Raw genomic sequence first — 11457 nt, 5'->3', positions numbered from 1 at the left:
GTGGTGGGAAACTGCTTCCCTTTCCTGAGGCGCCGGATGGTTTGCCAGAATTTCTTCGAGGCCGACCGATAGTCCTCCTCCATGGCCTCCCCGAACTTTTCCCCGACTCGAGTTTTTGCTTCCGCGACTGCCCGAGCTGCAGTCCGCTTGGCCTGCCTGTACTTTTCGGCTGCTTCAGGAGTCCTACGAACCAACCAGGCTCGATAGGACTCCTTCTTGAGGTTGACTACTTCCCTTACTTCCGGTGTCCACCACCGGGTTCGGGGATTGCCGCCACGACAGGCACCGGAGACCTTACGTCCGCAGCTTCGGACAGCCGCATCAACAATGGAAGTGGAGAACATAGTCCACTCAGACTCAATGTCTCCAGCCTCCCTCGGGACCTGTTCAAAACTCTCCCGGAGGTGGGAGTTGAAGGCCCCCCTCACCGGGGATTCTGCCAGACGTTCCCAACAGACCCTCACGATACGTTTGGGTCTGCCAGGTCTATCCAGCTTTGCCCCTCGTAAGCGGAGCCAACTCACCACCAGGTGGTGATCAGTTGAGAGCTCAGCCCCTCTCTTCACCCGAGTGTCCAATACATACGGCCGGATGTCAGATGACACGACTACAAAGTCGATCATTGACCTCCGGCCTAGGGTGTCCTGGTGCCAAGTGCACTGGTGGACACCTTTATGCTTGAACATGGTGTTTGTTATGGACAAACTGTGACTAGCACAGAAGTCCAATAACAAAACACCACTCGGATTTAGATCGGGGAGGCCGTTCTTCCCAATCACGCCCCTCCAGGTGTCACTGTCGTTGCCCACGTGGGCGTTGAAGTCCCCCAACAGGACGATGGAATCCCCGGGAGGAGCACTGTCCAGTACTCCTCTCAGTGTCAGCAAGAAGGCCGGGTATTCTGCACTGCTGTTCGGCCCGTAGGCCGAAACTACAGTGAGGCACCTGTCCCTGACCCGAAGGCGCAGGGAAGCGACCCTCTCCCTCAGTGGGGAGAACTCCAACACACGACTGGCAAGCTGGGGGGCTATAAGTAAGCCTACGCCAGCACGCCGTCTCTCACCGCGGGCAACTCCAGAGTAGAAAAGGGTCCAGCCTCTCTCAAGGAGTTGGGTCCCAGAGTCCAAGCTGTGTGTGGAGGTGAGCCCGACTATATCTAGTCGGTATCTCTCAACCTCCTGCACGAGCTCAGGCTCCTTTCCCCCCAGCGAGGTGACATTCCATGTCCCCATAGCTAGAGTGGTTGTCCAGGGATTGGGCCGTCGTGGTCTCCGCCCACAACCGCCACCCAAATCACAAGGCACCGGCCCCTTGTGGGCCTTCCTGCGGGTGGTGGGCCCACTGGAAAGCGGACTCACGTCGCTTGTTCGGGCTGAGCCCGGCCGAGTCCCGTGAGCAAGGACCCGGCCACCAGGCGCTCGCCTGCGAGCCCCAACCCCGGGCCTGGCTCCAGAGTGGGGCCCCGGTGACGCAAATCCGGGCGACGTGAACCTCTTTGCTGTCTTTTTCTTCATCGGGGGGGGGGGTTGAACTGCTATTTGTCTATAAATCTAATTCAATATATAAATTACAAAACATATATTCTGTTTATGTTTGTGGCCACAAAAGCATTACTGGTGTTTAACTTATGAGGAAGTAGCCATTTTCTCATAGCTACAGACTTTTTCCAGGACATCACTAACAGCTACTACTAGATATAGAAACATCTTATTAACATTTAAAGAGTTGTACACACATACACAGACAGGTTTAATATTAGTCTGCCTGAAAGTGGTTATTTTTGGTTGGTCAGTGTAGAACGCAATCCTTGACCATTCCATTCTCTAAAAAAAAATCACTATATTTCAGCCAGCAGTTGAAGCAGTGCTAACTCAACTTGTGAAACTGCAGAAGACTGATATTGATTCTATAAAATATCTAACATTTAACACACTCTGCAGTCAGCTAATAGAGCTCTGAGGAAAACAATCTCCTCCTGCCTAACACTTGTTCCAGGACTGAACTAACAGCTATCGACAGCTACATCCTGTATATTCCGTGTATACAGTCTTCATTTAAAGTTTACAGACAGGTTTACTGATTCTCTGCCATTTATAGCAGTGACTGGTCAAAACTTTAACCTTATTATTTCATAAAAAAGCCTCCAGGATGTAGACTTTTCAAGTTAGCAGTTAGCATCACCAAAAAAAAAAACGAGTTAGCACTAAGCTAAGACATGGCTCAGCAGCAGCTATCAGGGCTAACAGCCTTTTTTTACATTAATAATAAAAAAAGTGACAGTAGCAGAAAATACCAAAGTATAAATAAAAGTTACAGATGTTAAAGCGTTAGAAAATGTAGTGGTTTTTGATACGATGTCTTAAAGATTCAGATTTGTTTTTCTTTCTGTCAGTGTTGTCCAGCGCTAATGAATTGAGATTTTAAAGGCTAAGGTCATAGAAAACACACACACGTACAAACACACCTTCTAACTGCATTTTTCCTGTTCTGGTTCACATCTCATAACACATGCACTACATTCAGCCGAGCTCATTAATTTTCAGCCACACTGGCCACGTATGTTGGCCTGCATTCACACAGAGACAAAGGCGGTCCTGCACTTTGTCCAGTGTTTTTTTGTGTGTGTTTCACTAAAATAACAAGTTACATTAAAATAATTGTAAATTATTTCTCAACATAATAGCTGTTCGCTGCACACTGTACTGCTGGAGCAGCCACGGGCTAAACACAGAGTAGTCTTGAACCCATTGTGGAGTTATTATTAACACGAAGTGCTTATTAGAACGTCCTGCTGCCTTATTCTAGTGACTCATTATGGGAAGAACTACCGTTGAGAACAGCTGTTTAACTTTTTGCAGCTCTGGAGGGAAGGTTTTAAACAGCTGAGAAGTAAGTTCACGGATGCTGCTGTAAATGACTAATTAAAATACAGATTTGTAACCTAAAATTAACCAATAACCCAAACACTACAGTAAACAATTAGCCTGCTAACATGATTGTAACAGCAGCTCTGCTTTCTGTATTAAGAATGTTTAACAGTAACTTATAAAAAGACCATGGTTAGAGTAAGGACAGTGAGCTGTGCAACCACACCGCATATAAGTGAGTAGTAAAAAAAAAAAAAGACTAATCTTATTTTTTTTCAAAACAAATGAAAAATATGAAAATGAAAAATAAACAAAAAATGTTATCAAAAATGTTTTTGATATTGTACTAAGTCTATGACAATAAATGTTTTTGATATTGTACTAAGTCTAGTTATAGCTACACTAACTAGGTTTAACGTTGCTTTGTTAGCTTAGCAGTTAGCTTACATCCTTGACAATTTGAGTAAGTGAAGTAAGTAAAATAAGTGAATAAACAGCTGATTGGTTGAGCTACTCTAATAAGAGCAAGCCGTTGAATGGTACCTTTCCTTGCACTAATGACTTTTCAACAATAATATCTTTCTGTCGCTGTTCAAAAAAGAAAATTTACCTCTTTTGATGCTGTGTGTAAAATTGCAGTCTGTTGGGCTGAAAGAGCACCCTCCTCTGGTGATGGCTGGAATCACATTAGTATATGTGGAGTAGCTATTGATCCTGCAGGGTTCTCCGTAGCATGCCTCCACTGAGGTGCAGCAGTAGACTGGATGGCTTATCCCTGAGGGCTGGGGGCTTGTGCTGGGGAGAAGTTTGGGTCTTTTGCCACCCTTTTGGCACAAAGCACGTGGTGACATGGGTGAGGGGGAGGCATCTGGATGGGTGAAGTGGACGTAGTAGCTGGGGAAACAGGTGTAGGTGTGCGGACTGATGGTGATGGTGGTTGGGTGTGCTACAGAGTGAGGTGACTTGAGATGGTGGTGGTGATGATGGTGGTGGTGGTGATGGTGGTGAAACATGTCGGGCAACGAGCCGTCCTCCGTTTCCTTGTAGGGCTTGTCTTCCAGGAAGAGGGCTAGTCTGTGACAGTACTGGAGACACCGCTCCTGGGTGCAGCAGTAACAGGAGGAGGTCACCTTAGTCTCCACCTGCTCCTCCTTGATGGTTTTCAGGGGGAATCCCAGAGCAGAGCCACAATGGAGAGCAGGTCTGAGACACTCCTGTCCCCCCGTGGTGTCCATCCACTCAGGGTCCAAACTCTCCAACTTACATTGACTACAGCATCCCTGGATGTTTGACCCCGGCTGGGGATGGACCGGACCCTCAGTACCCTGTTGTCTGTGCTTTAGTTGCTCCTTGTGTTTGGGGCGCATTGTTCTTTTGGTCTGTGTTTTTTCTTCACACAAAGATTTGCTGCTTGTTTCGTCCTGAGTCGTTGTTGCTGCTGCGTCACCGCCGCTCCCCGACTTGGGCTCTGACTTCTTCTGTCGTTTGGTTCCATAAGGAGCACTGGTGAGTTTTAGGAGTGTTGCAGCAGTGAGACCTGCCTGACGCCGGGGTGTTGGCGCTAACAAAGTCAGCCAGTCAATGTTAAGAGCTTCCACTGAAGACTTCTTCTGTTTTTTAGGTTTTTCTTCAGGAACCGACTTTTTGGTTCTCTGTTCAGTTTTGCTGAGAATTTCTTCAGGAGTTTCCTCAGAGAAAGGTTGTTTCCTCGTGAGGTTTGTTGGTGCAGAACATTCTCGGTACAGCAGCAGGCTGTTGACAGCCTCCGCATTAAGAGAAGCCATTCTCCGCCTGCGAGGCTCAAGAACAGGTGTAGAAAGCGTGAGTAAGGCGTCTGATTGGTTGATTTTTGGTTCCAGTGCTTGCTGATTGGCCGTTTTCTCGAGTCCAGATTTGGTCCTCTCTTTAACAAAGTTTGAGTGAAGCTTCTTTTTGTCTTTAACACTCTTCTCTTGTTTGCATTCCTCACCTTTGACCACAAAAACCCCTTTCTCCTCCAACCTCGTGAGCAGGACGCAGCAGTCCAGTGCGTCTCCATCTCCTACGACCAGAGTTTTCATTCTACGATGGTGCGACTCCTTCCTAATTATCTTCTCCTTCTCTTTCAGCTCTTTCTTTTTCTCCTTTATCTTCTTCACCCCGCCTCCCTTTTCCTTGCTTTCCTTATCCTTGCGCGGTCTCCCACGTTTTGCAGGCTGGCTGTGCTGAGCTTTCACCATGGTCTCAGCGTCTGCGAGCAGATACACCACCCCCTCGTCATCCACAGGCTCCAGTGATGGCGCAGCTGAGCTCAGACAGGGCCGTCAGTCAGCGTCATTATAAATCTTTAGATGGGTCCATGCATGTTCTCTGTGGGGAGACACAGATCAGACATAGAATCTGAGAGGGACTTAATGTAACAGACAGGGTCTTCTGATGAATTATTTAACGACCAGTTTTACTTAGTTTGCTGCCAATTTGCACGTCCCCCGAGAACAAGACCACTTAGACAAACCTTTTCAACATGCGGTTACACTGCAAACACAGACTGTCGTTATGTTGCCTGCTGCCACATCTGAAGAATTTTTTTTTCACTACCGTTTGAATATAACTTGCTGTTACATACTAATTATATTCCATTTTAAGCCTATGCACAATTGAGTCCCAGATCACAGAGGGGTGGGAATCTCTGGGAATCACACACAAGTCAATTATTAAGATTGTGCATAGGGGAATCTCGGGGAATCACACACAAGTCAATTATTAAGTTAGCATAAAATAATTATAAAATGAATATGACCATACAATAAATCAATACAAAAAAGATAACTACCTTATCAGTGGCATTAACCTCTATTACTGCAAAAGGAGCAGCACATTCCTCTCAAAGTAACACAAACGTTTTGTTGACAAATAAAAAAAAAAAGTTCAACTAACTAAGAGTTCAGTTAGTTCATTTACTGTAAAATTAGTTCAAAGCCAAAACGTGTCCATAAGGAAATTCCTTAAGGAATAAAGGAACAGAAAAAGAATACGTGTGCATACATACAGTACATATGATTGGACAGAGACAGCTGTTGTGCGAAAAAGCCGCAAATCTTCAACAATACGACTGACTTTGTCTCGTGTGAAAACGAGAAATGTGCGAGCGACTCTTGTTCACCTCACACCCTCTCTTTACTTCATAAAAACCTCCTGAGACTCAAATGTTGTTGTCAAATGTTGCTGTTCTTGTTCAAGCTTACTAAACCTTTCAAGTGAGGCACTTTGGTAAAACCAGTTATGTTTCATTAGCCGAATGGTAAAGAGTCTACGTGGTCTTGGCCAAACTGCACTCCCTAAAAGATCCGTCATCATTAATGATGCAAATCAGACGCATCCCTTGTTGACAAGTCTTTCATATGCTCTGGTGAGTAAAAAAAACCTTCAGAATTCCTGCTTATCCAACTAATCCATCACAGTTAGGTGAAGACAAAGCCCCGGGTGTGAGCCGTCTCTCCCCAGTAGACGTAGAAATACGACGATAAAAAGAATCGGAGGACTAAGAATAATGTTTTCCTAATCCCTGTATTTCACCACAGAGACCATTCTGTCTTATTTTACTGTGTTTAGGACATCTCTGGGCTGCAGCGGGTGGGTGTGGGTGTGTGGCGCTCGGCCAATAACAGTGCACAGGGTGTGGGAGGGTGGGGCTTTATAAAAACATTGCTAACAGGTTACAAGACTTTCCGTTTCTTCTCTGCAGTCTGTCTGTTTGTCTCGTGGATGTGCTGTATAAAGAGCTGCAGGTCAAACAGCTGCACGCACACACACACACAGACACACACACATGCACATGCACAGCTGAGAGGCTGTAATTCAGTTGCCTTTGCATAGAATTTGTTCAGTGTGGCGTCTTCCTGCAGGTCTGTATCAGAGCTGCTGACGTCTGTATTGGATTTCTCCGACTGCTTCAGGCTTTTTCTACCACCCTGATGTCTGTCGCAGTCATTTTTCTTCTTGCCCCCAAAAATATAGCTGAAAAAATATAAACAATATAAAGCCCCAAATGCTTAAGTCCCTGAAAACACACCGTATATTCTGGACTATAAGTCGCTCTGGAGTACAAGTCGCACCAGCCAAAAAATGCATAACGAAGAAGAGAAAAAAAAAAAATACAAGTCTCTGCGGCGTAAAAGTCGCACCAGTGCCCTCTAGCGACTGTCAGTGTACATTTTTAGTGGTAAAGGAGTAGGAAATATTGGTACATAAGCCTAGAGTGCCCTCTAGCGGCTGAAAATAACAAATGAATTTTCAGTTGTGGTTTATCTGTCCTCTGATTGGTCAGCTAGACCTTGAAGATAAGTTATTATCTCTGTCAAGTGGACAAGCAAAATCTGAGAATTGTCGAAATGATCTTAAATTATTCATGACAGTTTCATTCATTGTACACGTGGTGAAATATAGGAGTTTTAAAACAGACTTTATGGCCTCCTGTCCTTTCAGCAACAGAAGAGCTGAAGATCTAAAGACACAGTCATATTTTAGCCTAAACTTAAAAAATATCTGCAGAAATCCTGTTCTTTTTACTGTACATCCTGCTCCTCTATTCGCTTGAGCCAAATTACATTAATTGGACGTAAGTCAGGAAGGCAAACACCTTGGTATATAAATACCCCTAACTCCCACGGCAAGTCAGCAAAAACCAAGACAGGCGAATAAAAAGAACACTCTCTGGCACAGGTGAGAGCAGGGTATAAAGAAGGATTTGTAAAATACAGTATACACCTGACCTGCGATGGCAGGTGCAGCAGTTTAACCTTCAATGTGACCACAACCTGAAAGATACTGCCAAGATGGTGGGACATTCAAATCAGATTAAGGTTTGTAAAACAGAATTTATTTCACTGAATGTTGAAAAATGTTTAACTTTCTTTCTGACTTTGCTGACTTTTACATATGAGATTTTACCTCTGTTTTGTTTTTGTTTCTTCCTTGTTTCCTGTCCCTTTTTTTCTCTTCTCTGTCTAATTCTTTTTTGAAACCTCAACTGTCCCTCTTCTCTGCTCATTTCTAATCCTGAACCTCCTGGTCACTCCCAGGTTAAATCTCAGCATCCTCATTTCTGCCACCCCCAGTTCAGCCTTCTGTCTTTCAGACCGAGCCATTGTCTCTAAACCATAGCAGGTCTCACTGCCGTCTTTCAAACCTCCCTTTTCAACTTTGCTGCTATTCTGTCATAAACCATATGTCCCCCTTACACTAACACTTACTGTGTTAGCGTACATCACCTATGCTAACACGAGAGTCTGATTTGCACTTTCTTCAGCTTCAGTTCCAGTTAGTCTGTCCTTGTGATTTCCAGACTAACATTTTTGGCTGCATACTTTATCATCTGCAGTTTCATTTTCTGCAGTGTGCCTTTCTCTTTTTGGTACATTTTCTATTCAGGCTCTTTATAGAAGTCATTGTAGAAGGTTTAAATGTGTCAATTGTAATTGGTGCAGTAGCACCGTTGAGTTGTCACAATGTAGACGATGCCATTTTGTGTCCGTTGATGATGATGACGGTTTTTTCTTTTATTCGTATGATACTTCTTAGAAATATAAGCTTCAAAAATAAGCAACAACAACAACAACAACAACTTATTGATAATTTCCACTCTACATTTGATCAATATCCATTTAAAATAGGGATGTCCGATATTAACTTTTTGCCAAAATATGAAATGCTGATATTGTCCAAACACTTAATTTATGATTCCGATATCATAGCGATAGATGTAACCGTTTTTCCCCAAACTGTGGTAAGCGTTAGCGATAGATGTAGCCGTTTTTCCCCAAACTGTGGTAAGCGTCTCAGGACCCAACAAGTGAGTCCAGCATATTGGTGAAAAAATTATAACGTTTCTCACAGATAATTATGCTAATGTTGGACATATATAAGATCTGATGCCTGTCAGCTGTATCGTGGATGAAATCTTCAAGATTTTGAGACACAAAACTGTCACAATGATCAAATCTGATCAGCGTTACGCTAATAATGACACAATGTTGTCAACAGGTTGGAGCAGCAGACAGCGTCAGCGCTTCACCAGCTGCACTCCAAAACCTTCTCTGCTCCCCCGACTGAGACACCTCCACACCTCTAAACTTCCAGATGAATCAACCACCAGTGACCTTTATGCAATGACACTCCTCTGTGCAGACGGATCATCCTTCTCCCAGCAGCCTCGCTGCAACAACAAACAAACTATTTGACCTCCGAGGAATATGTGACTGTGTGGCATTTCGTGAGCTTTCAAAACCACACTCCTACTCTGCTGTAATGGCACACATCTGCACACACAGGTTGTACTGAGCCACTCACGGGGAAACGTGTCCAACATGTGACATAGAGTGTCACAAATGTCAAAAGCTTTCTACGCTTAGTCTTTTCACGGCAGTAAATGTTGAGCTTGACATTAAGGCAATTGTCAGAGTGATTCATATGCTGCCTTCACTGTACAGCGTTCACCCTCAGGTATGTGTCAATGTCAGCGTCAAATGGGCTGCTGACTAATGCCTACTTTTCTACATGAGCTTGGAAAACTCACAGCTCCCTTCTTTGGTTTATATAAGTACATGAAATGTTTTCCAGCTAAGCTTAAAGGATTCTGAGGGAAAAATAATTCAACAATATGATTATTATTACAACAAATTTGACTTCACACACTCGTTCGTATCATAGTATATTCTGAGATCTTCCAAAATATATTCTGTATATTTGACTAGCTTTTTTATATGGCCAAGCATCTGGAAGAGTTTGTGCTATAGTGAACGAGCAGCTGTGAAACGAAGGACAAACTGATGGCTGTTGACCAGCACTGACATGAAAAAGTGGTTAAATATAGGTTGGACTGAATTTCCAAAATATGCAACGTTTGCTGTCACTTTGTTCCACTGTATGTATCGATGAGCAGTCAATACAACATAATGTCTTTGTCTTGATGTCACGATAGGGACATCATTTTAGTGGATTGATCGATTAAAGCGTTTATTTTAATATGAAAACCGTAAAACATTTGAACATAAGACTTGGAAATACATCAGACATTTGAAAAGGAGTGAGATCTAATCGCAGCCCATCCCTTCGTCTTACTGTGTATAATGAATCAGAATAACAACAGCTTCTCATGCCTGATCCTTACAGATGAATGAAACGTATTTGTTAATTGCCTAACAAAATGACCCTAGCACCAAAATGTTCTATTTATAATGTGTGATCCGCCACTTTAGAAACAGTGAGTGTCTACCCTGGCTGGCTCTGCTCTCTCTGTCATCAGCTACTGTCTTAAAGTCTGAATGAAACAAGAAGGGGACAGGGGTGGTGGAGACTACAGGAAAAGACAAGGTCCTAATAGACACTTCCTGTCTCTGGAGACCCTTGCAGCAGACGTCGGTAGTCACTGAGGATGTTTTAATCCTGAAAGGACATTTGTGTCAGTGTGTTTTCGCCTTTTAGCTGGAGGATTAGCAGGTTGAGCCCCGCAGTAAATGACGGCCTTTCTTTCTGGACTTTATCTGTATGTCTTCTCTTCTTCCTCCTCCTACACTCCACAGACATGCAGATCAGGAATGAAGGTTATCAGACACTACAAAACCATCTTTGAATCTCAGGTCTTGTTGATCAATTTTTTTCTTGGTTGTTCATATTATAACTCATGTGACGGCCGTCAGACTAAAGACGTCACATTGAGTGTTTACGTGAGTAGAGATGGACTCTACCCATGTTTGTGTGCTGTTCAATTTGGAAGTTGTTGAGCAATCAACGTCAGTCAGTTTGATTGTTTGCCATCAATCTAAGAGTCTGCTGTCAAAGACCACTCTCCAGCCTTCGTACCCCGAAGCACCGAAGCCAGCCTCCATGTTGCCACTTCATGTCCGGGGACTGAGTGAAACGTTGACATTGTTGTTTGTACATCCTGTCTAGCTTCCTCAACTGTTTTATTGACATTGTATTTGCTAGGCCCCCGCCCCCGCTCTGGCCAACAATTGTGACTTGCTGACCTCAATGAAGTAATAGTCGGAGGAAATGTGAGCTGCTGTGGCGACCCGGACCTTTGAAGCACACCGGGTGCATATTCAACTTTTGAAAATGGCTCAGGTCTGATTTTTCTATTTTATGTTAAAAAAATATATGGTATAAATTTTGACCATTTTTGTAGTGTAAACCTAGCCTAAATGAGCCATAGATGTTAGTGGGATATGTCTGCTGGGATTGACTACTGTGTAATCTGTGATGGGAAGAAGTACAATTGTCTTTTTACAGGTATTCAATCGTGTAAGGTTTGTGAAAATATTATCATAAAGTTAAACGATACACAATTAATATCTCAGAAAATCAATTAACTGGCTTAAAATTCACATATATATTTTGTGCTTTTGTTTTGTTTTTTATTCCACATCAGGACCAAAGTGTCCTTCTGCAAAGCCTCACCGTAGTAACAGCAGCTGAGTGGAGTCGACTGATGTTTGCCTGTGAATCAAGGCACCACATCATGTTAGAGACACTTGAAACTTCAACCGACCGTTATCTTTGCCTTGAATAAATACATTGAAGGCGGAGGATTTTCTGCGGCTGTTAATTTTTC

At 43.6% G+C, this 11457-nt stretch overlaps 1 protein-coding gene across 4 annotated transcripts in view; it reads right to left on the bottom strand.

The window, feature by feature from the left end:
• Positions 1-11457, bottom strand: part of bahd1 (bromo adjacent homology domain containing 1) — a 44295-nt gene that overhangs the window by 5151 nt on the left and 27687 nt on the right. For all 4 annotated transcript variants that reach the window (XM_017038108.2, XM_017038091.2, XM_017038095.2 and 1 more), the window contains exon 2: positions 3478-5216. In XM_017038108.2, the coding sequence (XP_016893597.1) occupies positions 3478-5086 (1609 nt within the window). In that variant the 5' untranslated portion in view covers positions 5087-5216. The remainder of the gene's footprint in view (positions 1-3477; positions 5217-11457) is intronic.

The sequence above is a fragment of the Cynoglossus semilaevis genome, chromosome 1 (assembly GCF_000523025.1).
Source record: "Cynoglossus semilaevis isolate Cse_v1.0 chromosome 1, Cse_v1.0, whole genome shotgun sequence".
NCBI lineage: Eukaryota > Metazoa > Chordata > Actinopteri > Pleuronectiformes > Cynoglossidae > Cynoglossus > Cynoglossus semilaevis.
The sequence above is the reverse complement of the archived record's forward strand: the minus strand, read 5'-3'. Positions and strand labels throughout refer to the sequence as shown.